The 27,572-nt window shown below is 38.2% G+C and overlaps 1 protein-coding gene and 1 long non-coding RNA gene across 2 annotated transcripts in view; both read right to left on the reverse strand.

The window, feature by feature from the left end:
- Nucleotides 1-4,658, reverse strand: part of LOC113963536 — a 34,248-nt gene extending 29,590 nt beyond the window's left edge. Inside the window, exon 1 of the long non-coding RNA XR_003532852.1 lies at nt 3,989-4,658. This is a non-coding gene — a long non-coding RNA (uncharacterized LOC113963536). The remainder of the gene's footprint in view (nt 1-3,988) is intronic.
- A 22-nt stretch (nt 4,659-4,680) lies between these two features.
- Nucleotides 4,681-27,572, reverse strand: part of EFNB2 (ephrin B2) — a 44,472-nt gene continuing 21,580 nt past the window's right edge. Inside the window, exons 2-5 of the mRNA XM_027674728.1 lie at nt 26,382-26,665; nt 9,326-9,418; nt 8,452-8,565; nt 4,681-6,861 (exon numbers count right to left, since the gene is read on the reverse strand). Of these exons, the coding sequence (XP_027530529.1) occupies nt 6,479-6,861; nt 8,452-8,565; nt 9,326-9,418; nt 26,382-26,665 (874 nt within the window). The 3' untranslated portion in view covers nt 4,681-6,478. The remainder of the gene's footprint in view (nt 6,862-8,451; nt 8,566-9,325; nt 9,419-26,381; nt 26,666-27,572) is intronic.

Raw genomic sequence — 27,572 nt, forward strand, 5'->3', positions numbered from 1 at the left:
TGCCTTTCATCTGTCAACATTTTTCTTCTGCTTGCTGAGACCTGTTTTACACCAAAGTCTTTCCCAGAGCTGTTTCTCTACCTCCCTCCAAAGCTGTCACCTTGCTCTAATTTCTCCCTGGGATTTTGTCATTGCAGATGTTCCCAGTCTCCTCCTCAGAGTCAGAACCCTCTCACACACCTTCCTTCTCCTTGCGTCCTCCCTCTGCTCCACAGGCCTTTCTCCAGGAGCAGTCACTTGCAGGTCCCCCATCTCATCCTCACCGTGCATGGTCAGGCTCTTGCCCCTCCTTCTCAAGAAGGTTTGCTATGGATTACATTATCCTTTAATTAAGCATGAAAGTATTTCCACGAGTCACATGAAAGACGGATATTATTTTGTGTCATAGACAATAGCTCAGTCAGCTGAATCCAGCACCATTTGGATTATGAATGGAACAATCATGAATACACTGTGGTATATGCTCCAATACTCATATTTTTCCAAACCAAATATTGCTTGATTTCCGGTGTGATGCTTCATGTAATGACATACCAACTGTATAAGGAGTATGTTTTTAAACCCCGGGATTTTTGCCCACCAAAATTTGTATTGTGGTCATGAAGATGGAGAGTGTCACTTAGAAAGACCGAATTTTCATTGTCCTTTGTTTTGCTAACCACTACAAAATTTTAAGCTTTTCTGCAACAAGAAAATTTACAGTGCCCATAGAATCGAGTGTGCTGCTGACTGAGCGAGCATTTGATCAATGCATCACAGCAAAGCTAAAGAGACAGGCCAAAGAAGAGGTACAACATTTTAAACCTAGGCAGTAACACTGTTATGCTTAATTTGTGAGGCACTATTTTATGTAACAGATCTTATTCCACTCTAGATGGATAACAACTGTGAATTATAATTTTATTTTCCACTTAGTGGACCCTATTGACTTGGACTAGATCTTGCCAGAGAACCAGTTTTGTCATAAAGGCAGTAAATTCTGCGCTCATTTTGTGTTTGTTTGATAATTAATAGTGCAGTGTTAGCAGCAGGACAAAATGCAAGTATGATTTTTTTTCCTCTGGAAGATATAAAAGATGGGTTATAAGTCAATGACTTTATGCTGAGTATCTAAGGCACATATCTTTTACTAAAATGAGTTCAGCAGATTCAATGGAGATTCTTTTCTGTTTGGGAAGGTATGTGTGCAAGGCACTCCTATTAACCAAGCATCCTTGGCCCCAGGCATAAATACACAGATAGTTACACTGGTAACCATTTTTTCCCGCAGTGGAGACGCGGTTTATAGCAACACTGATTTTCCCTTATTGCTATAACAGTGACAAAAATAGGTGTCCACGGGTGTCAGTATACATGCTAGTTATAAGTATAATAAAAAAATTATGTATTTGTTTGATAAAAGAGGCACAGTAATGAAAATGCCATGTAAACTTTACACTATTGAATTATCTTTGTATCAGCATCTTCCTGTATTTACCAACGCTTAAAATAAAAACAATAGCCTTAGCCTTCGCTAAGCTAGAGCCACAGCTCTAACAGATGGCTGTGGCAGACAAACTTGCAGCATAGACCAGACCTGAGCATCTCACAGCAAATTAACAACATGGGAACCCTCATGACAACCCACCGAGATGAGCAAGTGAAATCCTGTGTGTAAGCGCGAAGCAGGGAGTAAAAGCTCAGTCTAGCCAAAGATCTGTGTGCTCAGAGAACACAAGTCTACCTCCTTTCAAGTAACTTACAGACATAAATGGAGGACTAGGCCCCAGTGATTTACTGAGATGCCAGAGGATTTTCATACGCTCCACTGTGAGCACACATGCCTTCTGCTGGACCAAGTCAGTCACCCAAGGACATCTGTAGCAGAGTCAGAAGGTAAACATAAGTGCCACGGTGTGATTTTCCTTTTAAGGTCAACTTCCAGCACAGATTCTGTAAACTGGACCTCTAAAATGAGCTCCACCAGCAAACTGTCATGCTAGTCCCATGTCTGGGATTTTCTGTATGTCCTATTTCAGAGTACTTGTGCCATTGCGACATGCCAAGTGCCTTTGCCATACAGTCATGTTTTTCTGATTATTCCCAAAAGAACAAATAATTTGACAAATGGGAATTGCATGACCCATACTATGAATAGCCAGTTGCTTTTCTTCAATGAAAATTTTATGACAAATTGGCATCTGCTGGTAAAGTGACAAATGCATCTTTGCCCTTTCCCACCTGTTACTCCATGGATGATCACGCCATTTACGTGCTGCTAACAAACTGAATAGTGCTTCACTTTCAGGGTGACCAGGCTTTGTCAGAAAATTAAGGTATTATTTATTAAATGAATTGGTTATTCTAGTGAAAATTACAGCAGCACAACCACAGATCTTGTATTAAGGCTTGTGCTACCTGCACGTTGGCCTTCATCTCCCTTAGGGTGCAGTAAAGCAGAGACAGGACAATGCATGGCCCCACCGAAAGAACCATGCAGAGATGTTTTAACTTTGCAGCATTTCTAATCCTTCATCATCCTCCTAAGGTCTTACATCTCCTGTCCCTTCCTGCTCAGCCCTGTCACCCCAGGCTTGCTGCTTCCCCTCCTCTGGAGAAGCAGTGACAACAGTATCCAGAAGGCTTCAGGTATATTTTTTTCTCTGATTCTGCTCACAGTGTAAGTCCACCCTATAATGTCTGGGAATTATTTGTGTCATTATAATCTCACCTCCAAGATCATCCAGGCAACCAGGTTACTACACCTGATTGGAGTTCACTGACTTCTAAGGGCATAAGATACCCAGATGTTTTCTAAAATCTGCTGATATATGTAAGAGAGTGTCTGGGAAAGAAGTAGGTTAACACAAGTCAGTGTATTATAAGAAGCTTTCTTTCCTATAAACCACTAGCAATCAGATTGGAGAGATGGGGGAGAGGAGAAAGGGAGAAATGGGAGGGAAGTAGGCATGCAGGCAATCTTGGTGGCTTTCTTATTTATTTTAATCTTTTAAAAAAGAAAAAAACTGCAAAACAAAAGAAGAAAATACTTAGAAGGCAAGGTTTCCATAGGAAAAAAATATTTTATTTTTTAAGAACAAATTCAGTTTGAAACAGACGTGGAATGTGATTTTCATAATTTCCATTTTCTGGGAACTAATTGCAGTGTGGAACTAAAGCAGATTTCAAACTTATGACCGGCTAGTTTTAATACAGAACAAAACAAACAAACAAAACCAAAAACAAACAAAACAAAAAAAAAAAAAAAGGAAAGAAGAATATTTATAACTCAAGCATAATACTGTGTTACTTACAAACTGGACAAAGAAATTCTTAAATAAATATTCATGGTACACAATTTCAGCACAAATATGCGGCAATTTGGCAACCTTTTATATCATTTTTTCCTCAATACAGTGCAAAGGGGAATGACACTGCCTTTAAACAAGCTGTAGCTAAATACATTGCAAAATTCAAATTTTATACAAAACATCTTGCTCAGACTTTATAAAAAACCAACATTGCTCTATATACACAATCTGGTTAAGAAAAGCCTTTTTTGTCTTGTTTTCATGTGGTTTTTTTACTTATTTAAAAAGGTGAATAAGGCTACTGTAACACCCCAAATCCATATACAGTAAATCTGAACCTATTTACAGCATCTTCACTTAGACATGATGGTGCAAATTCCAATTCAGGTGACTAGGGATGATCACACAAGCAAGGCATTTACAGTAATTTTTCAAAGCTGGACCAACGTCAAAGAAAGGAACAGTTGGTAGATTGTCATAATTCTGCACCAGACACAAAACAAACGCACAGTACATTTTTTTCAGTTGGTTGCAGGTTGCTCTTGAGCAATTAATCTGATTATTTTTTTCACAGTTTAGTATGCAACTAGAATGTGGCCAACTGACAAAGCACAGATATGATTTAATAAAAATCAGTATCAGTAAACCCATCTTTTCCCTTCCTCCCCCTCCCCCAAAATAAAATCTTAATGACTTACAAGAGAACCTTGTATGGATGGATTCACAGAAAGGAAAGGTTGTTGAAAAGAATTACATATGTACTGTAGTTAGTCACCATGGTAACCTTCCACAGAACCATGGGTTGAGATTTTTTTTGTTTTTGTTTCTCTCTTTTGGACCAACATCTCAACATAATCCTCAGGTTCAGAAAACAGAGTGATCATTTCTATAACAGATTTTTTTCTTTTCTTTTTTTATTTCCAGGGGCTCACCGCACGTCTGAGAACCCTAAAATGCTGTTGCTACATTTTCTTTCCAAATCAGAAAGCAAAGTGTTACCATAGTAACATCACTATGTTAGAAATGTCTATTTGCATAGCACATATAAAAGTAGAGTTTTTTTATTTCCTCCCCAGGGTGGGAGCTTTAGGGGAACAGCCATGCTAAAGAGAAAACTTTAACCTGAAACCTCCCTCTACGAACCTCAACAAAATCTACAGAACACATCAGCCTGTAAGGCAAGGGAAATCACAACACAGAAAATAAATGCCGGCACACCTTCTCGCTGTTAAATACGTGATGCAGTAACACTGACTTCTTGATATTTTGGGCCTTACATTTCCTATTTTTCTTTTATGAGATGCTTTGGAATTTTTATTTTTTTAAATGTGCTCCCATTGCTATTTTTGGATGGCTGATTTTTTTTTCCCAGAAGTAGTTTATTTTTTAAAAAAAAGTGTGCGTATGCATAAATATATATGCATATGTATGCATATATAAACATATATATGTGTGTAAATACTTATATACACACACATTTATATATGTAAAATGATAACAAGTTAAGACTATGTACTTGCCGCAAATGAATTTCACATCTTCTGGTGTAGATTCTGTGCAATCTCAAAATATATTAGTAAAAAAACCAAACCAAAATAAAAAGTAAGAAAAAATGAACAAAAGAAAAAATCTCACTTTATATCCCTTGTGTTCTATACACCTATTATAAATAAGACATATTTTCCTTCTCCATCTCAGTGTCATAATTTATTTTATTCTTATGGACTGAAAGAAGTTTGCCATGTGTGCTTTCACTTTACAACAGAGCACCAATGAACGGCTGTGTCAGTCACAGTACCTACACTCACTGTGCAGGGACAGCACAACAATAAGCCAAAGTGCCAAAAGGGTCAGTCAGAAAGAAATTCTGCCTTACTTTTAGAGATGAGAAAGGTTTTGTGGTTTGTTGCTTTTTTGTTTTCTTTTCCACAACTTCACCAGTGATAGAGTTAGCTCATTTGACCCGTTGGCTTATAATCTTCTTGGTCAGACTTGGCTCTCTGCTATTTTCTTAAATGCTTTCCCTGTGTTTAGTATAATCTGATAGTATAGCAGCTGAGTCTGCTTAAAAGTCACCCAAAGCAGACTATGTTTTCCCTACAGCTTCAAAGCTGTGTATCTTATTGCCAGTACCACATCAGCCCTGCCCTAATATAATCCTCAGCGGCCTGCTATTGTCTTGTCTTCTCCAGGCTTGTTCACTTACTAACAATACCCCTCTGTTCTACTGTATCGAAGGTTCTATTTTTTTCTGCACACTGGTATTTGATAACCAAGAATTCCTTCAAATGCAGCCTTAATCCACTGTGCATGTTATTGTGTTTCCTACTTGCCTCTTAAAACTTAGCATACCAAAGTGCTGTGCTACCTAAATGTATTTTTTTTACTTCTCAGCTTCTATTTTTGAGGCAGTAATATTTAACTGCAATCAGCCCTTCCCTCCACCACCCAGTCCTGCTCTTGACTTTGTTGACAGCCTTACTATTTGGCTGGAAGGCTCCTTACTATCAAACACAATTTTTATAAATGCATTACCCATTCGAGTGAGGCTGCTGTAGCAGATGGATGGAGTGCGGATCTCCAAACATTAATGTTCCATTAGTGATTCAGGAGGTGGAGTGAAAGGAAATCTTATGTGAAGGATGGCAGAGCCCTGGATAACAGAAACAAATGGAACAGTGACGGACTAAAAGTGAGAGAACTTTAACAAGTCTTACTTAGACACCAAGGTCTGTGTGACAAATCCAGTATGCACTGAGAGAGACACACAAAAGTCAGAAGATTGCATTTTAAGGTTGATATATCCTAGAGCACCATCCCAGGATGCCTAGAGCTATTAACATCCACGGATTGCTCCATCTTCCCTTGGCTTTTGTACATGCCTGAACGCCCGCAGCACATGGCTTTGAGGATGATGAATGTAACAAGAGTACAGCAATCAGAATGGGCATCTTCTACATAAAAGTCTTCCAGCTTTTAGTGAATACTTATTCACTGAGATAGGAATTCTACAGACTAGGTAAGCTGTCCAGCTCGCGTTGGTTCCTGGAGAAAGAGCTGTTGCTTTCTCCCCCCTGTGCTTAAGTCAATGCTAGCGCACCAGGCATCATCACAAACCCCAACAGAAAGCATTTGACCAGTGAGTTTCCTCTACGACTCAACTGTACCACAGAGATGGTCGTGTGTTTTCAGACCTTGTAATAAATGTTTGCTGGACTCTGAGGAGGCATCTCTTGAACTATGTACACCGGATGTCCATAGTCGCCGCTGACCTTTTCATAGTGGGGGCAAAAGACACTGTCTGCAGTCCTTAGAGGAATGATAATGTCACTGGGCTCAGAACCATTGTTGTTGCCACTGCGTTTTGGGGTGGCTAATGTACTAAGTGATAGAGTTGTCGTGTGTTGCGGGGAATGCTTCCTGTGTCTTCTCCGGTACTTCAACAAAAGAACCACCAAAGTGATGATGATGACGATGAAAATGATGCACCCTGATGCAATCCCTGCAAATAAGGCCACCTCTGAACCCAGTATACTGGAATGCCCAGCCTTACTGCCATCTGTGCTAGATCCTGGAAAGAATGGAAATACAATAGACAAAAGTTATTGCCATCCTGCAACCCGTTTACGTTGCTTAAAAATGTGTAGAGTAAGCAACACTAGAAGAATCAACTGACAGCTAAAGTTTGACAAACCAATTACCCTGTTAGATGCAAATAGCCGAAGTCAGCAATCAATATTAAACAAGACTTTGTGTCTGTTGGTCTCACTTTTGTGCTGCTCCCAAACCACTCTGTTCCATACATCATCATCCATCAGTGGCGAGGACTGGCACTGACAAGGCAGCCTTTGATGCACACTGCATCTTTTAACAGATGCTGGCCAGCCCCAGACACAAGAGAGGGGTGAGATAGCACTGGAATTGAATATAACACAAGGAAATGACAATTCTCAGAACAACTGTTACTATTCAGTGTCACACTGTTCCCTCTGCTATTTTATCTTTTGCATATTGATTTAAGTTAAACTATCCTTAGTACCTCTTTACGTGGACTTCTCTTGCTTGCACATGAAACAAAGGAGCTTGAGGCAGTGTGGGAGACAGGCAAAATAGCTACAGCATGTACCTGTTTGTATTAACTTACATTTAATTAAAAGAAAACAATACCATGAGTTTGGTAGTCAGGAAAAGCTCACGTGCTGAATAGTCTGTTGAATATTTGGTGCCATCACACCACCATATTATTTGTCACAAAAATTAAACAAGTGCTTACTTGATACTTTCTCTCTTGAAAGTTTGAACCAATTTCCCTTTCTTGATGCTCACTCACAATGGAAGACTGATACAGATGCTACATTCACATAATTGTTTAATCTTCCTACCAGAGCCTCTGTAGGAATAAGCGAAGCCTACCTAGTGACCACTTCATCAAAGATTCATTAGCCCAGTAACTAATGACAGAGCTAGCAAGGAAAACTTGCAGCCTTTTTCAGGAAACCCAGAACCACCCGTCAGCAAGTTTTGCTTTTGTAGCATTCCCAATTCACTGAATTTTCTTCTAGACACCTTCAGTCCTAAGAGTTAGGTTTTTTCTTGTTCACCTAACAAATGCAATGCATTCTATTCTGAAGAAATTTGTTTGGAATCATCTGTTTATTTTGTTTGGATAATTATTAGAAAAAAATAAATCTTTGCATTTAGTAAAAGATCAGCCATGTGTAGACTTTATATGGTCAGCTAAAAGATCAGGATATTAATTATAGATGCCTTGAAATCAACTTTATAAATGGCTGTCGAGAACCACTTGATAATGTATTATACGGGAAGAGAAAGGTAGAGACTCGTTCGTCTGCCAGAGCACTAGATGTAAGGCAGCACTGACCGCTGTAAAGCTGCTTAGCAAATGTCCTATCCAAAAACTTTCCTGTAAATGAGTGACAGATATTGTCACTAGATATAATGAACTTCTACAGGAGAGTGGAAGAGGGGACAGAGCAGCCGTTGTCAAAACTTGCAGCTCCAAGACACTATCAACCGGAGCATCAGAACTGGCTTATGCTTCATCTCACGATGAAAATGTTTGCTTTTTTGGCACTTTAATGGTAAAGTAAAATGCATTTGGGGACAAGGAGGAGACGTCCTGGACTCCCACCACACCTACCTGAGTGGTCCTTCACAAAGGGGCTGGTGGTGGAACTCTTCCCATTGGTGCCAGCTTCTTGCTCAGGGCGCTTGGTGGGATCCGTGTGCCTGGGCAGCCCTGCCGAGTTGGGATCTGGGGGAGAGAAAGACGACTCATGCAGCTTTGGCACTTGATGGTATGGAGCCTTACATGCCAGCTCTAAGTACCTCGTGAGACACAAATGGTTTAGCAGAAGAATCTTTATGCAAAGGACAGGAAGATATAAGAACATAATTTTCCTTTTAAAGCAAAATGGTTATATTAAGTTATTTCAGATGTTTAAATTGTGAGGCCATCTGCAGAAACTATAAGGACTCTTGTGACTAGTAAGAAAAGCTTTGCAGATGACATTTCAGTTTAACTGAGGAAGTTGACTGACTACTAAACCAACTTCTGCTTAGAAGAATAATTCTTTCTTCCTGCACAATAGGTTATCTATATGTGAAAAGAGACAATGAACAAAAAAACCTCTCTGTAATCAGGATTCATAACAAGCAAACTATAGAAATATTAGCTTCCCTCTTTTCATGTATTTTAAATAATTTTGAACAGCAGAGTTGTGGCTTTTGTTTTTAAAATACAAATAAAAATGACTGAAATACACTACTCCCAGGTGACCTTTCCTTCTAGGGATCTCTCCAATGAAGAGATCTTATTACGCTAACCCTCCTTCTGTAGAAATCTGTCAGTAGCTGAGGAAGAGAAAACAGACTTTGCTTTCAGACTATAAGGGAGGAATGACCACACTAGATTTGACTGGCTCTCTGCTCTACACTGCTAAAAGAAGCCTGAAAGCTAAAAAGGACATTGAGACCGATCAAAGTGATTTCATGAAACAGCAGATGGTCTTTACCTTGTCCAACTTTCATGAGGATCTTCATGGTTTTTGTCTGGCACACCCCTCCCTCCTGGTTATCCAGGCCCTCCAAAGACCCATTTGATGTTGCTGATTAAAAATAAAAGAAAAATAAATAAAAATAAAAATAAATAAAAAACAGGAAATCAACAGGCAAAGTGATGTGAACATGAGTGTCTGAAAGCAGAGATCTTTCAATCTACCATGACCTGTTCTTGTTGCTTGGGTTGACCTATGGAAAGTTGTGAAATGTTGAAAGCCAAAGGAATGAATACATTGGTAAACTGTACAATATATACAAATGGAGGAATGTGTTATCACTGTCTCAAATTTACCCAGCAACCTTTTTTTCCTATGCATAATTGATAGACTGACTGACTTGGACAAAAACACAGTGCCTTGCTAATAGGTGACGGAGTCAGCTGAAAAGGAAGCTCTGGCAGGCTCAGAGAAGGAAAGCACTGAAAAATCACCCTTTCCTCCCCCAACCCCAACAGTATCTTTATAATCACTATATTACACCTGCTTCCTCTATTACAAATCTCCTGCTGGATGAAGTGAATGCATACAAAAGACCCAGGTGAAAGCTAAGATTCTGAACTGATTGGAAAATCATTTAATATTTTAAAGCACAATCTCATTTTTCTCAGCATTGAGGAGCCTCTGCCGGGGTGGGTGCCAGAGGAGAATACGCTCTACTCTCACGGAAACCTTTTAGCTCACATGAACAATAGGGTGCTTTCCCCTGTGTTTATATTGTTCTTGCTTATCTAGGTGCTGGCTGGAACCACACAACCCTGGCGCAAGCCAACACTGCCATGTGATTTGAGCGCGAAACACCACTCCCTTGGAGAACCCAAAACACTGAATCATGGTCTATGGGTGCGCCACTGCTGCCCAAGCCAGCTGTTGGTTGCAAAACAGCTGCTGGAAAATGATTTGGCAGCTCCTCAGTAATTGGCACGGTGGTGACTGCACTGTGCTGGGCACTGGCCACTGTCAGCATGTGCAGTGGCGCCCTGGGCACGGTGGCAAAGAGGGCACAATTGCACATGGTGGGCTCCAGCTTTGCTATGCAGGGAATGCACCAGAGGTTTTCCTGCCCTGATTGTTCCGAGGATGGAAATTTCACCATTATTTCTTGGAGCTGTTTATCCAAGGCCCAAAACGGATATATGAGAGGGTGCATGCACGGGCATCAGCACTGGGCCACCAACTGGAAAAAACAAATGAAAAATGGATTGTACGGCAGCTCACTGCTTGTCATGGCTGTGGTGAAATGCTTAAGCAGCACATGCCTGCTTCTGCCCCTCTCCTTTCAGCTCATGGGCTTTACACTGTTCAGGTCTTTGTTTTTAATTCTCACTCCTTCTCTTTCACCTTCCTTGGGGATTTTCTTTCAAATGCAGTCTATGTATATTTCCTTTTTCTTTCACAATGTCTTCCCAGCCCCATGGCAGTATTTTTCTTGCTCTAATCTTCTTTCTAGCCATAAAGATATAAACCCCATACCGCTGAACCCTGCTTCCTAGCCTTTGATCTACTTCTTGTTTTTGTTCCACTTCTGACTCTTTTGTGACCAACGCTAATTACAGCCACCATACAAACTTCCCAAATTGTGCTTTCTTTTCCTAAAATTCCCTTCTCCTCATATGTGGCCCCTCCCAGTTCCTCCTCTTGTTCCCTCCCCCCTGTAAAAACATGACAACAGACGTATGGCAAAAAGACTTTTTAAAATACAAAAGAGCACATTAAGTTATTTAAGATAAAAGCTGATCTGAAATTTGCCACTGCATTGCCAGGCTCAGAAAATAATGGAGACATATAGTTTTGTTTTCTTTTGTTTTTTTTTTCCAGAGGGAAAAAAAATCAATACCAAGAACCCATCCTGGACATAAATCAAATGTGTCTTTGCTGAAAGTGTTTTTTATTATCTATTTTCCAATGTACCAGCACAAGGACAAGGAGAAAAAAAGCAGTAAATAGAAATACCAAAGCTGAGCATCAACTGAACCTACAAGTAATAAACACTGACTTTGTCTTGTGGTTTTTTGTTATTTCATTTTTTTTTTTAATCGAGGCAATGAAGATTCACATCTCCTTAAATACCTTCTACTTGATTTTCATTGAATAAAGTGCTGCTTCTTCTGAACGTCAATGCCTTTTTACTCTTTAAAGGCCTATCCATTTAACTCACAGAGCAGGAGACCTCAATAAGATGCAGGCGATGCAGTCTGACCTCAGCACAAAATAAGAAAGTAAGATGGCAAAAAGAATGCAAAATTACTTCAAATACAGTCTCCAAACGGGAAGACCCAGATGTACAATGAGTCTGGTTGTGTGCCTACGCCACCGCAATCTGCCTCGCTTGCTTGCTAAAAGAATGCTTTCATAGCTTTGATGTCAGATGAATGAATTTGTAGAAGTATTCACTTTTTCCACAGTTCTTCAAGGGATTTTAGGAAAGCCTACGTTACAGCTCAGAGTACAGACTGCTATGTCCTGAGGAATGGGGAATTTTCAAAAAGGAGTATTTCAGTGACAAAGCAAAGTTTCCATCTCAGCTTCTCCCTGTAATTAAACCGACAATTACCCAAGGCCACTGGAGGAAATTATTTTTCAAAATTCATTAAGACTATCGAAATATAACCTTGCATTATCCCTGGTGTACCAGGAAGAAAGTGGGTATCTTTAAACACATCATTTCAAGCTTTGAAAAGCTGCACAGAGAAAAAAGAAGTAATCTGGGACAGCAGAGAAAACACAGTTTCATACTGCTAATGCCCCTTGACAGTGTAGTGTGCAGAAGTCAAACAAGGGAGCGAATACAAAATATTCCTCAAATACTTGCTGCGGCCTTTCTATATCGATCTCCAAATGAAAACTACACCCACTATCATGTTAGCTCTGCCAGTGCATTCACACTTCTGCAGGAAAGCGACCCTTTACCTGTAGCTCTGCTCACACTGAAAGGATATTTTAAAAAAAAGTAATAAAGTGGCCGTGATAGGAGTCTTGGGTATAAACACAGAAATATAACACAACATTCTTCTGTCTAAAATGAACATTATACTCTCTAGTGTGTTTATATAATCAAATTTTAAACCTTCCATTCAGTTTATTTTTATATATGGTCTGGGGTTTTTTTATATATACGTCTAAATATGGACATATTTTAGAGTCAATTTCTTACACATGGCCCTCTGATAAGACTAGATACTACTTAAATATTAACATTAATAAAAATAACTAATGATTAATATGAAGTTTCTCATTAGTATTAAATGTTCTCAGAATTCCACACTTTGCTGTGTATTAATACAGCAATACATAGGAACCTAAAAGTAAGTAAGTAAAATGTTGCTAAACAGGCAGCAAAATATTTTTAAATCTTTTGATGGTTAGATACCTCTGGTTTTCTGAGACCTGTCCTTTTCCACTGATGTCAATTGCAAAACTAATAATTACAGTCAAAGGCACATTAAATTATTCAGTCAAAAGTTAATCCGCACAGCAAATAAACATATATAATTGCACTAAAAATTTTAAAACTAACAAAATTGTAATAATTTACAGGCATTTTTATCAGTAATTTATCAGACATTGTGTGTCTGCATTCCTTGAATACAACAGCAGCTGCCATTTTATGAGGCATGCAAGTTTAGGTTTTCAACATTCAGAAAACACTTATCTGTTATGAAAATATGGTTAAGAGTCTGCTGATACATACTTAACTTTGGAGAAGCTAGTCTACATTTTCAGTTTTGTAAAACACCACCTTCACATATCCTCTCCCATACACAAGGGAGAAATGAAATTATTCAGACCAAAAAACTTCATTCAGATCTGCCTCCCCTTCTTTGAAATATATGAATTATATAAAACCAAACAAAACCCCTAACAAAACAAACAAAGAAACAAACAAACAAAAAAGCCTGGAACTCATGTAAATGTTTTACATTTATTTGCTTTTAAAACTCCAGTGCTGTTTATTGTATGAAATGCATTAGTCATAAATGCAGAGGCAGGGAATCCGTGAACGAAGCAGAGTCAGCTGACAAGAACAGTTTCTGGCTATGATTCTTATACAGTCCCCATGGAGAGGAAGTAATATTACATTTTAATATGTCTTCATTTGATTGTTATTACTCTGCCCCCCAGGAGGCTGAGCCACTGCATGGATCATGGCTGTTTTCAACCTATCAGGTTGGTAACATTGCTCTAATCAGATGGAGAATTAAGCTGCTGGATTTATGCCTGTATATAGCTTTTCATTCACAAAGAGATTAAAAATGAAGGCACAGTCACAAAAATTCAACTTCCTTCACTCCTAAAAACACATATTACAAAATGAAAAAATGCCATCACAATTACTTAAAAGAAAACACCAGCAGACAAAAATCTCAGCCTCTTAATTCTGCTACAATTATTACCTATAGTTTCATGTTTTAGGATGATGAAAAATACAACCTGTTTGCAAATCAAATGCAACATCCTTTGAACCAACACAACTTTAAAACACATGTATTTCTAGAGCTTGAATATGAAATGTACTACATAGCTGATGAGAGAAATGATGACCGTCGTACTCAATTTTCCTGTGAAAACTAAATGGACCTTAAACCACAGACTATAGGAATGAATGAGTGATGTCAATTGATGAGCAAGGACAAAACTGGTTTTGTTCCTCCTTAGTGTGCTGGACAATAAAAGTCATTTGGCAATATATCAAAGATACATTATTGATGAGGTCATCAAAAATTAATTGCTGCTGATGTGGATCTGTTAATAGCAAATTGAGAACTACAGGTTTCTTTGGGGTGGATCAGTACTATCCAATAGTAGTGATTTTCAACATTTTTTTCATTAAATACTGTTCAAATTCTGCATCAGAAAATAGGTTTCTCAAAATCAGAACAAAATAAAATCAAATAACATCACCCATCGCCACTTTCCCCTGTTGTGCTTATAGACGAAATGGAAAAGCCTAAACAGCAGCAAAAATCCACACAAGCTTTAGATCCAACATTAGTAAGAAGTTATTCTTAAAGCAAAGCTGCACTTGATCTCACATGCACTCTCAGGACTACTAAATGCATGTAAAATCTTTCAGGGTTTTTTTATTTTATTAAGTCATAGAGAACTATTTTGGTCAGGCATCACGTGTTGGTGCTCTGATTGCTTTCATTTGCTTTTAGGTCCTCTTAATGACTCTCTAAGTAAAGCACCAAATAAATAATTCTTCTTTCCCATAAATTTAGATAATTTATGGGACAGGTTTAAGAACACCAGAAATCACACACTGTGAAACCACAAATCACTGATCACAACATGGAGGTTGTTTCTAAACCAGCCATGGACGAAAAACAAGGTAGCTGAGTTAATAGGAAGAGTGTTTCAGTTAAACGAAATTAAATTCCACCCCCTCTTAGTAGCAATGCCAGATCTGCATGGAGATCTGGAACAACAACAACAAAAAAAAATTGTTCAGGTCACTCACCAAAGAATAGATATCTTGGCACATACTATGTTGGGTGAGCTGCAGAATGTTTAGAAAGAGGAGAAATACAATAATTTCAAATACTAGCAACTAATGGTTTATCTTTGCTTGTAGAGACAAAAAATTAGACTGACACTGAAAACTCTGCTTTTTAAAAGGGATTACATTGTCTTCCAAAATTTAATTATCAGTGGTCCCAAACCTGGACTCCAAGTGCTAAAACTTAAATACATCATGAATAGTTGCAGGGAATACTGTCAATGTGTTAAGTGTGTTTTTATAAACAGATAATAATATCACAGCTTTTCTAATGATCTTATAGAGACAAAGAAACTATCCTTAATTAAAAAAGAAAAGATAAAAACCTGCTGAATTTGGTCAATTAGTACAATTTAGGACACCAAGACTGTAATGAAAAATATAAAACCAGCTTACCAATAATTTTGCTTTTTTTCTAATGTCTGTTTTTATTTGCCCTACTTGCAAAGTCAAGGTGGCAGCAGAATTTTGAGGAGTTTCTCAATCAAAAAGTCATTCAGAAACTCTCTATCTCTCAATTTATTCCACACAATGCTTCAAATTAAGATAGATTTTTTCCTTAAACTAAAGCTTATGCAATGTTTATAAAAACACTTGAAGCCACCCTTTTTCTCTCTATCCACACGAGTCAAAAATTCAATGTGAAGGAAAGGACAAGAATTCTTCATTCTTCTTTTTCACTTCTCATGCTTGTTTTTTAAATTAAGTCCTATATTGCATGTCTCAGGATTTATAGCTAAACAGGCCCACAAATTATATTCTGCACAGCAAGTAAGCAACAATGCCCTCCTCAGTCAAGCTAAAACCAGAACAAAATGAAGTAAAATAAAACCTGGAAGAAGCAAAGGCTCTACAGTGAAACTTTTCTAACCACTGCTCTAAAATGTATCTTGTCCAACTGTGAATAGCATGACTTATGGTACTTACTATATCATAAGCTGGGACTCATGATATAGGGGTATTTATATAAGTCCCCATACAAATCTCCACTTGTATTCATGTTAAGAGAAAGACAGATTCTATTACTGTTTCAATGTTTTTTTAAGGGTGCAATGTGGGGGACACAATCAAGACAGGCCAATCAGCTCTATACTGTGATATACTTTGGTATATACCAACAGTAAAATTCTAGGCACATCTCTGGAAACCCATAGACTCTCCTTCCCACATCTCATGTCACCTGACAACACAAAATAGAGAATTGTAAAGTTTTGTACATTCAGAAGGATTTTATTAATTCCAGGGAGGCATGTATAAGAAAAATACAAAAGGGGTAAAAAACCCCCCCTCTTTATGTCAGCAAAGTCTTTCCATAATGGGAAAAAGCTATAGTGAGCAAGATGGGGTTGGAAAACATCAAGAAAGCTGTGAGTTCCAACTGATTACTGCTGTGTATAATAATTTTAAAAACACCACCATTTTCTTGCTGGGTTAAGGTATACCACAGCTGAAGTATACTAAACAGTAAACTATTTGCTCAATTATTATCCATAACTGAAGGTCACAGCTTCCACCCACCCATAACAAAATCCTACTTGCTTCACTGCTGTCAAGTGTCCCTTTATAAAATTCTCTTGGAATGATTTAGAGATTATATAAAAAAAACCCAGAAAACCCTCTCAATCCTGTATCACTATGAATGACAATTTGAGTCTTTCATTACAGTTAAGCATTTCTGAAAGTATTTCAGTTACATATTTCACATACTCTGAGAAATGTTGTCAGATAATGATCCACTGCACACATGCTTGCTTCTAGTTTACATAAACAAATTATATATTTGTGAGTGCTGAAGTAACTGTGGCAGATGTAAGCCCACTAATTATGATGTATTTAGTGTATATCAGAAAGTATGCATCTAAAACAGATTACTAGCTAGTTAACTTCACCAACCACAAACAGGTATTTTATGTAAGTTTATCCTTTCTCCTGGCACCTACTGACAAAAGCCTCTCAGGGATGGGGAGGAATATCTCCCCACTACCACAGCAAGCTTTGCTTAACAGTTCGGCTGAACAGAACTAATAGAATTAGTTAGCATTCAAGTTACACTGATTGTTGCTAATGACAAGACGGCTTAATGGAAACAAAAGCACAAGCTTTAACAGTAAATGAGGACCCACTTTCTGTATCATACAAATTCAACATCACCCTACAAGGATGTTCACCTGCCTTGAAAATCTCTCTGGTTTTTGTCTGTGGCACATGGAAAAGAAAGGGTTATAGTGAAAGTTCATATTAAATAAATAACAAACCTCTTGCTCATTCTACTGTCACTAATTGCATGCAATGATATTAATGACCCAGTAATTACTATACGAGTAGCACTGAAGTGGAAAACATCATTTTGAGGCAGAGTTCATCTCTAGGTGGTAGGACTTCACCAGTGACTGAGTTAATGCCTAGTGACAGTTTAGAACATAACACTACAGATGAGAAAATGTGCCAGTCTCATGGTTATAAGGTTATAACAGTTTGGATGGACTTGATGTTATTTGCTTTGACCACACAGAGTCCAGGAGTAACCCCAATAAAGTGCCACAGTCAGACTTTGCCCTGTAGATGAACCTCATTCCTTTCAGGGGAGATGCTCTGTACTATAACAATCTAGAGCAATTTTCCACATGTTTGCTTCAATAAAAGAATACCTTCATCTCCTGCTTTTACATGGAGGACAACAAAAGTGTGCTTTATTGCAAAACATAAAAAGCTATTTACATCATCTAACTATCCTTCAATAACACAGAGTTTGGCACCTTACTACCAAGATCAATTATGATACTATTGGATGACTGTGCACTTGGCAAAGATGATCAGAAGTTAAACACTGTTTTGATTGCAGTATGCTTATGCTTGTGTTTAGAGCTTTAAAATACCCACAAAGCAAACTTTAATGAGGGAACATTGCAAACACAAAGCAATCTGAATTTCCAAGGTACTACAGGACCTGCAGTTAAAACACTTGCCATTAAGAAATTAAGTCTTTAGGTGTTTAGCGTCTTTAGAAATTATCACATAGACATGTTCATTGTGGTTCACTTTAGGAAACTCTGGTGGGACGGACGTTAATCCTCCAGTGTTTGGAATTTTGAAAAGTTGCAACTAGATAGGCAAACTGATACTTTTAATACTTACATTTATACAGTTTTTAATAATTCACTAGTGTTTTAACACTATGACATTATTTTTGTTTTTTCTTTCTTTTGCAACACAAATTATTTAATTAATTTCTTGATTCTGCTACCAAATCTGCTGTGGCAGCCTCTGGATGGCAAGGTGGAATCAAGTTTCAGCGCAGGCTGGGGCCAAACATCCGGAAAGCACCTCTGCAAAAAAGACCCAGAGTGTCCTGGTGGACACCAAGTTGAGCATGAGCCAGCAATGTGCCCTCGTGGCAAAGGTGGCCAACAGCCTCCTGGGCTCTGTCTGTCAGAGTACTGCCACCAGGTTACAGGAGACGATCCTTCCCTTCTACTCTGCACTGGTGAGGGCACACCTGGAATGCTGGGTGCAGTCACAGGCTCCCCCATACAAGACAGACATGGGCTTACGGGACCAAGTCCGGTAAATGCTCATGGAGACAATGAAGGAACTGGAGCATCTGTATAGGAGATGGGGCTCTATCCTTGGAGATACTCAAAACTCAGCTGGACATGGTTCTAGGCAATTGGCTGCAGTTGGGCTTGCAAAGGTTTGTACAGGGACTAGAAGATCTCCACAGGTGCCATCCAAAGCAAACCATTCTGGGATACTGTAATCAACGGCGCTGTTGTGGTCTAACCCATTTATACGCTAACATATAATACATGAAAAACAAATAATTTTCAGTTTTCCTAGCAGGATTTGGATTCAAAATTCTGTTTCTCTCACAGCAGCTCAGTAAGCACATAAGGACTAGTCTGCTGCTGCAGTCTAGTGATTTTTTCTGTCTTCATTTACTGAACAGAAAACAGATAAATCATGCTAACAAAGATCTGAACATGCTTTTTAATAACAGCCTTATCAGCTTAATATGGACTCTTCTCCAAGAACACCTAAGACTACCTTAAGCCTAATCCTGCTTTTAGTCACAGAAATACTTGCATGATTTCCTTGAGACTGAAAAAAAGAAACTGGAAGACTGCCCATTAAAGCTTAGTTTTATAGTCTGGTTTATCAGAAATAAATACTGAAATAGTCTTCATCCAAGGTTTCCAGGATTGACTAAAGTTAGGAAAGAAAATCCATACTGACGTTTAACTCTGGTTTTCAACCATTCCAACCCTGTGTTTTAGCTAATGCAGTTCTCAGACAAAAGCACATTTCCCTCCATTCCAGCTATGTAGAGACTTTAATAAGGCAAACAATTTGAAATTTTTAAAATCAGTTTCATTACAGCCTTTATAAATCTTATGCAGTTCCTCACTTTTTATGTTAGGACTTAAAATACTGTAACATAACATTTAATACAAGCAACTGTATAAAGTAAAGACTTATCACCCCACTTGATAAGCTAAATGCTCATCACCAAAGTTAAGTACAAAATGAAAGTTAAATGTGTTTCAGTATGGTAGTGCTCTTCCAAATTTCTGTTTAGACAGACACTTTTCTCATGCTTTCCTCACATCATGGCATGTCTCCCCAATACACATCCCCCTGATTTAAACAGTTACTCATAGCCTGAACATAAAGCATAAAATACACACTCAATCCAGTCTTCTTCTGCATGTAGCCTTGTTAAGGCTTGTTTATGTGAGAACATACACAACTTGGAGAAGAACAGGGTTCAAGCTTTTTTTTGCAAAGCACTATGAATGCTATATATATAAAGGCTTCTAAGTGAGAGTATCTTTCTTTGTGACTGTACTATATTTCCAATATTTATAAATTGTTTCTGAGGAACTATAAAAGCGAGAAATAAAAATAGTGACTAAAAATATTAAACAGCTTCCTATGAAACTTTAAAATCTGTTCAAGTCCTGAGTATTTCCTGAATAATTTTTTCTTCCAGTCTGAATAATTATTCATTTTCATCTGATTCCATATCTATTTGGAATACCTGTGGGGGTGTGGGGGAAGATAACTAATTTTTTTCACAAGATGCCATCAATTAACAAACTGAGCATTCCTATCTTTCATTTCCTTCCCTTAGGAACAGACACATAATAACAGATTTCCTGCTGAACTATCTCTGTCTACTTTAAAGGAGATAAACGATTGGTATTGCTTAGGTAATGGCACCGAATATGAACAAAGTCCATCAATATAAAATAGCCTTATTCTCTTACAAGACCTGTGTGGTCTGGGACAAAACCCCAAAGGACCATGACTCCATTAATCCTGTAGGTCTCAGACTCTTAGAAATCTGAAGCTGCACAGACAGTGATTTTTCTCTCCAATAATATTATTTGTATAAGCTGTATTTATATTTCATTCAACAAGAGCTAAATGGTATTGCTAAAACTTCCCTTAAAAGACTCTTCAGCAGAGTCAAAGACTGACCTCTGGATATCACTTTACACTAAGCAGAAATTATTTATCTAATTTTCTGAGAAAGGAGGAGGAAAAAGGAAAGAAAAAAATATGATCTATGTACAAATGGAATCAGAGTGACTATTATCACACCAGCATCACAAAAAAAAAGAAATAACAGCAGATTTCTGGACCTCACAGTCTTTAACAAACAGCAGGGAAAATGTCTTTGTTGCAAAAGAAAATGAACTGAAATTCTGATAAGGGTTTTTGTTCCCATTTAGGCTAGTTTGGAATTAACCTCGAACAAAGGAAAATCTGTTTACTGTTTCCTTTAAGGCAGCTCTTGCTAGGTTACCTGGAGGCTGCAGCGGGCTGCAGGTTGAAATCTGCCTCAAAACGTTTTCAGAATGCCCAGCCAGACAGATTAGTCAGCGCTTAAACTGGTCAGCATACTAAAATAACATTTTAATGTAAATCTATTTGGCCGCGCAAAGAGATTTATTCTTCCCAGCTGGGCCATACTTCAAGGCACAATCCATATTGTCCTTTAATATGTTCTTTCTCAGACCGTTATTATCCTTTAATTGTAAAAGAATGACAAAGTGAAAACAGAAAAAGACCTGTGATTTTTTCAAACACAGCTAATGCTAAAGTTTCAGAATGACTGTTTTGATTTTAAAAGCCACAGCACTATTAAAGCAGTTATCCAAAATGTAGTGCTACTAGCCAGTATAAACCTTCAAATCAGTCAGGGATCAAAAAGGGATCAAATACATATATATAATGTGTGTGTGTATATATATATATGTTTTTTAATTTAAGCCAGAAGCCAATTATGTAAATGGGTCACTTGAATAAAAAGTTGATTAAAAAACATTTAAGGAAAGCTGCATATTCCATTTTGCCAATGTCAAAGCTGAAGAGCATCATCGGCTCAGCAACTTTGGCTAATGAGGTCCAGGCAGAGCAAGCCTTATAGAGGAATCTTTCAGAGAACCACTCTGTAGCCCCTTTTCAAGTTCCAAGCCATTCTATTACAAATTTAGAACAGGTGAAGATTTCATTGCAGGTGACTTATTTTTTAATGTTGATGATGTCAGCCTATAAACTTTACTTTACTTATACTAAAGAAGAGATGAAGGGAGTGAGGTATGTGTTTGCTTGGCCTACCTAAGGAGCTTGACAGTGGCTTGAAGGCAGGCAGCACTGCTCCCTTCCCTCTGGCATAGCTTCCCACAGGCTTCCCCAGGGGCTCCCTCAGCACAAACCTAGGGTATTGCAGGGCACTCCATGGCCTCTGCCTTTAAGTGAAGGGTTCAGGACAACTCCTGTTCACCAAAAGTAAACATCTTTGGCATATTATATGTGTTTGTACTATGCTAACACATCTCCCTTCCAAACAAGAAACACTGCATCCAAGAGAGGTACTGAAGTAGTGACACCATGACTCAAGTATTTGCTGATCAATCTCTCAGTACTCAGAAGATACTCATTGCTTGTTCTGAGCAATTCACAACAGTAGAAAATTATACTTCATTCCCTAACCATGCAAAGACACAAAAAGACTTTTTAATGCAAACATCAGAGTTGCAAATCTTCATACCCTTCTGCTTAAGTTTGCCCTTCACACAGATATTTATGTTGTTGGGCATGATGCATCTCCCTTCATGCATCTGATTAGGGATTTCCTTAGAGACTTATGATATGGTAACTAAATGGTCACATATTTTAGGATAATCAAACGTTAATACTTCTGAGATCTCAAGTACATTTGACCTTCTCCAGTTCTGTTGAAAAGAAATAGGGTAACTGTAGGAAAATGAATCTATTCATTTCCCAGGAACAAAAAATTGATGATGGCAAAGAAGAGAAAGGAAGGACACTCTGTTACATCATTTATTCACTTTTACAATACCATTCCAGTATCATCTTTCCAATTACTGCTGTTCACAGAATTAACTCTTTGGATACTGATACTCATATTGAGGAATATCATGCCAGGAAATGGATTACTTTTTTTTTATTATGAAAGTACCACTAAATGTGAAAACAGGTATCAGAAACTCATTTACACTTTTACTTTTTAAAATATTGCGAATTGTGAAATGAGAAGATTTGCATCTTTTTTTTATGCTTAGGCTTTGGGAAGCACTGAATAGAAAAGATCTCCTTCTGGTATACTTATCGTGAATACATCTGGATGATATAAAAATTATGGCTTGAAGAATTCCTGTGAAATCACATGTCCCTGAAGGTACACAGGGCTCAGGAAGCTGCTTCATCCTGTGTTGTAATTCCTCATCCCAAAATGACTAACCCCCTAATCTGAATAGAGATTTTACTGTTTAATACAGCTCCACAAACCACATACTATTACCTTAGAAAAACAAACTGTGTTTTCAAATAATGGCAAGATGATAAAGGTATGTGACGATGCACAAAACATTTAAAGGGCTGACAACAGCCTGCCAGCATAAATAGCGTGAGATTAGGCTGCAGGGGCAGCCATAGCAAGCGCTGCAAAGATGCTGAGCTCAGTAAGCTCGTGTCAGGTTTGCTTGATGCCCCTTAGTTGAGGGAATGCAAGATCCTAAAATACTTCAAAATCAAAAGCTGACACATAAAAGGCATCATTGCTTTAATTTCATAGCACTCCAATCCCCTCCAAAAAACCCAACAAAACAAGCAAGACAAAACTCAAAGCTACCAAACAGGAAGGAAGGAAGGAAGGAAGGAAGGAAGGAAGGAAGGAAGGAAGGACAGAAAAAGAAAGAACTGCAGGTCTGTGAAGAGGGATTTATGCAAACGATTTACAGTCTGATTTGCGTATGTGACTAAGATGTATTATATTATAAGAAATGACAGCAAATATTCTGACTACCAGAACTTCCATTGACAAGGCTGTGCCACGAGCTTTTGAACACAAACTGTTAAAACCCTATCTAGCTTCAGTATCTCCGTAAAATGGTGTCCTAGCTGAGCACTGGCCTCGTTTTCTACCCCTCTCAGTGTTTCTGAGACCAATATCACTGAGTTTATTGTTTTCTCCTTGAATGACAGAAAAGTAAGAGTTTTAGCTTCAGGATGGCTGAGTTTTCAGGGCTGGGGAGCTTTTTTGTCCAGCCTATTAAAATGTATAGGTACCCTCAATGCAGCTTGGTCAGTATGCTAGCAGTAGAGTGATAAATTAGCCATTTGTTTATGCCACAATGAGCAGGAAAAGTAATACCCTAAGGCACTCCAGTACTACTGTTAGGCCAGGGTGATTTTTGAGGCTGAAGGCTGACTAAGTTCTTTCAACCAAGTTATACTGTAATCTTACAGGAAATGCAACGCCTATTATGTCTTATTGCTATAATGAAATAATTACACAAAACTAATGAAAATGAGATGTACTTACTAATTCTCTGGGTAAATCCATGATATAGATATGACAGAACTGACAGGGTATCAGAAAGCTCCATTTGTGCCTATAATTCTCAGGTAATAATTGTAACAGTGCCATTTGTTCCACTACAGCTGGTCTTCTGTGGATGATTTTAAAAGCAGTGCTAAATTCTGGCCATATTTCTGCATTTAAGCCAAATATTTGAGCACGGTCATTTTTATGCTACACATTTTCAATGGAGTTACAGATAACTATCTATTAACAGCTAATCTTGTCACTTTTACCCTGGATCTCAATGGATTTCAGTGGGAAGTTTGTCAAAGTTAAATACCGTGTAAGTGGGATCAAGTTTTTACATATGCCCCAACTAAAACAGAAAGCGCCTATATTAAGTGATCTTTAAAACCAAAAAATGGTGGTTTGTATCTCCTGCTACTGTTATTTAGTAATTTCTACAATTAATATTTAATAGAGTGAATTCTTTCTTAGTTTTTGTGACATACAACCTCTTTTATACACAGTGTGTACCATAATGGATATAACTGGGAAGTGAGCATTAATTTATACTGAATGCATTTCCATTTCCATTTCCTTTTTAAAAGTACTTCCTCAGAGTACTTTTAAAATTACCCATACTTTTAACTAAAAAATTAAGAAATATTTACACAGGCAGACATCACATGAAATACTTATTAACCCTTCAGTTTCCAAGGAGATGGCAGAAATGTGTTTGGGGACAAACTTTTTAGTAGGATCTGTTGTGACAGGACAAGGGTTAATGGTTTTAAACTAAAAGAGGGTAGATTTAGACTAGATATATTGAAGAAATTTTTTACAGTGAGAGTGGTGAAACACTGTAACAGTTTGCCCAGAGGGATGCTAGATGCACCATCCCTGGTAACAGAGTTCTGAGCAACCTGACCCAGTTAAAGAGATCCCAGCACATTGAATGGGGCTTGGACTAGATGACCTTTAAAGGTCCCTTTCCAACCCAAACTATTCTATGATTCTGTGAAATAAGACACACCAGTATCTAACTTCCTTGTAACTGCAGAAAAGCCAAAACACAGAATTTGTTCCATACTGTAATACCTGGTGATACTTGCTTGAGACTTCAAAAGTGCCCATGGGGCTAAATGAGATCTGCAGGGCATACACAGTATTACCATGTGTGGTAGTTTGGCCTGGGCCTTCCTTGGTGACCAGCTTGTAACCAAGGAAGTGCCCAGATTTACCCGGTATTCCCTACGATTTTTACGTAAACTGGGGTATAAGAAGAAGGGAGGAAAGACCTTCGCTCTCTTTCCTTCCGGCGGCTTTGGAGGTGCAGATCTCCCTGTGTTGAGTCTGCCGGCTTGGAGAGTGAGGCCTGGTAAGGCCTTGTCGACCTTGGGAGGCGGAGGCCGCCGGCAGGCACCAGTCACCCCAGCGTGATTCTGCGTTGTCCCAAGGAGAGTAGTAAGATCTTCTTTGTTAATTCTTTTAGGTGATAGACCTTGGGCTACTGAGCGGGATAATATAATATATATATATATATATATTATTTTGGTTTTTGTTCTTCCCTTCCCCTTTCCCTGTGAAATTATATATATTTATATATTTCAACTGTATATAACTGTAAATATAAGTGTAAATATATTTATATACATTACTTTGTCTCTCTCTCGTTTTCGGTTCTTTCGGTTTTTTTCCCCCTCTTCTCCCTTGGTTTGGGGTGGGGGGGGACTCCTTGTGGTGAGGTTTGGAGACTTGGCAGGGAGCCAGCTCCAAACCATAACACCATGACAAAACTTAAACTAATGTAAATTGTTGTTGTACTGCTGAGGTCTCAGCTAATGCTAACTCCTGATTTACATCATTAACTTTACACATCATAAGTAATTTGAATCAATAAACACTGTGGCTACCTCCAGACTTGCTCTCAGCCATAAATTCCTCATCAGACTAAAACTGGCACAAAGTTTATTTTGTTGGACAGAAGCCTGTATCGTGCACATTCATTTTGCAAGCCAGGACCATGAGAAAGGATGAAATTCCAAAATCATGCAAGTCTAGGTTTTGCCCAAAAACCCTCCTGACTACTGTATGGACACAGTAGGTACATTGTGAGGAAAGGCATGTTCAACTACAGTCCCTCATCAGTAACCCTTGTGAGGAAACTACACTGCCAAAATTGGCACCAAAATTGCCAAAAGACGTTTCCTGTGGGAGTGTCTGGACCACATGGAGCAATGGCTAGCCATGTCACATAGGATGCCCCATCTCAGAATAGCCAGGTCACCGTACTCCTACTCGTGGCATAAGATGACCCAAGGACAAGGCGAAGAGCATAGTAAATCACCAGGGCTGTGGGCAGGAAACGCATCACAGTTTAGCTGCATACAACTTGCAGTGCGAACACATGACACAACATTGTGCACAGAAAAAAGAAGCCCTTTACAGGCACAGAAGTACAATCTAATTTGATTTACACAAACCAAGGAAAAAAGAGACAGAGACTCTTCAGAAATCAGGAATAATGTTGAAAATATGCTGGCAAGAAATTACTTTCAGGTAAAAAATACAAACCCATTTATTTTCCTCTTAGTTCACTTACAATGTACAAGACAGTGTACTAAAGAATGAACAATTATAATCAAAAGAAAGATGAACAACTAAAACGTGGAACTTACATATGACGTAATAATCTTTGTTCTTCTGAAATTCCAGGCCCCAGAGATTAGGACTGAACTCTTGAAACTTGATGGTAAACTTAACATCTTGATCTGGCTTGGCACAATTGAGTAGAGGTGTATTGTCCTTTTTAATAGCACAGTTATCTGCTTGGTCTTTATCAACCATGTAGACCTTATAATATTCATATTGACCAACAGTTTTAGAGTCCACCTTTGGGCATATAATATCCAGTTTGTCTCCTATCTGTGGATATAGTACCAATCCTTGTCCAGGAAGGAATCTAAAATGGGGAAAAAAAAAGGGGGGAGTGGGAGAAGAGAAGAAGAGGGAAAACGTGAGACGCTTGATAAAATCTCGTGCAGAAAAGTAGCAACTGCAGTGAACAGAAAGGAACAAACACAGTTTCCAAAATCATAATGACAGACTGAGCAAATCAAATCTTAATAGTTCGAGCCTAACTCAATATCAACAAGATGTTTATTTAGATCTTGGAAATTAGAGATGGATTGAATCTTATAGTCCTTATTGCAGTTGTGGGAACTCTAGCAGATTTTACATCTTCTCTCTGGCAAGCACTGCTATTTTTTCCACATTTGGCATGTAGAGCAGCTAATGCAGTATCTGGTGGGCTACAATTCTGTTTTTCTGCTTTGGTAACATTTCTACTATTCCTGCACATATTTTGCTAATATTGGACATGGAAGAATGACAAGAATAGTCTTTCAAACCCCTTGAACAGCCAAGTGGGACAGGAAAAAACTTAGATTTTAAGAGTTAACAACATATTAAGATGCTGATTGATATTACTAGTATAACATAAAGGAACATCAGTCACTCAGCAGCACCATGCTTACAGACTCAGAACGGGCAGAGATCTACCTGACCTAAAGACCACACATGCTTCTGATAAAACACTTATATCCAAGACAGTGTGACCGCTACACTACAAGGATTTCTCTTCATAAACTCCACCGTTACTGTCATTATTTTAGCTCTTTTTTGATTTTTTTTTTTGTGCTAGAAGTGAAACACAGGTGTGCTTCTGCCTCAGTATGGGAACACTTATTACACAAGCAGACAGTGAGCTTTAATGTTTACACTTAGGCATAATATTGTATCTTTCTGTTCATAATAATTAACAGGCAAACATCAGCACTTTGTGAAAGAAAAATATAAATAATTACTTA

The sequence above is a fragment of the Neopelma chrysocephalum genome, unplaced genomic scaffold (genome assembly GCF_003984885.1).
Source record: "Neopelma chrysocephalum unplaced genomic scaffold, ASM398488v2 Primary Assembly neopelma1_25, whole genome shotgun sequence".
NCBI lineage: Eukaryota > Metazoa > Chordata > Aves > Passeriformes > Pipridae > Neopelma > Neopelma chrysocephalum.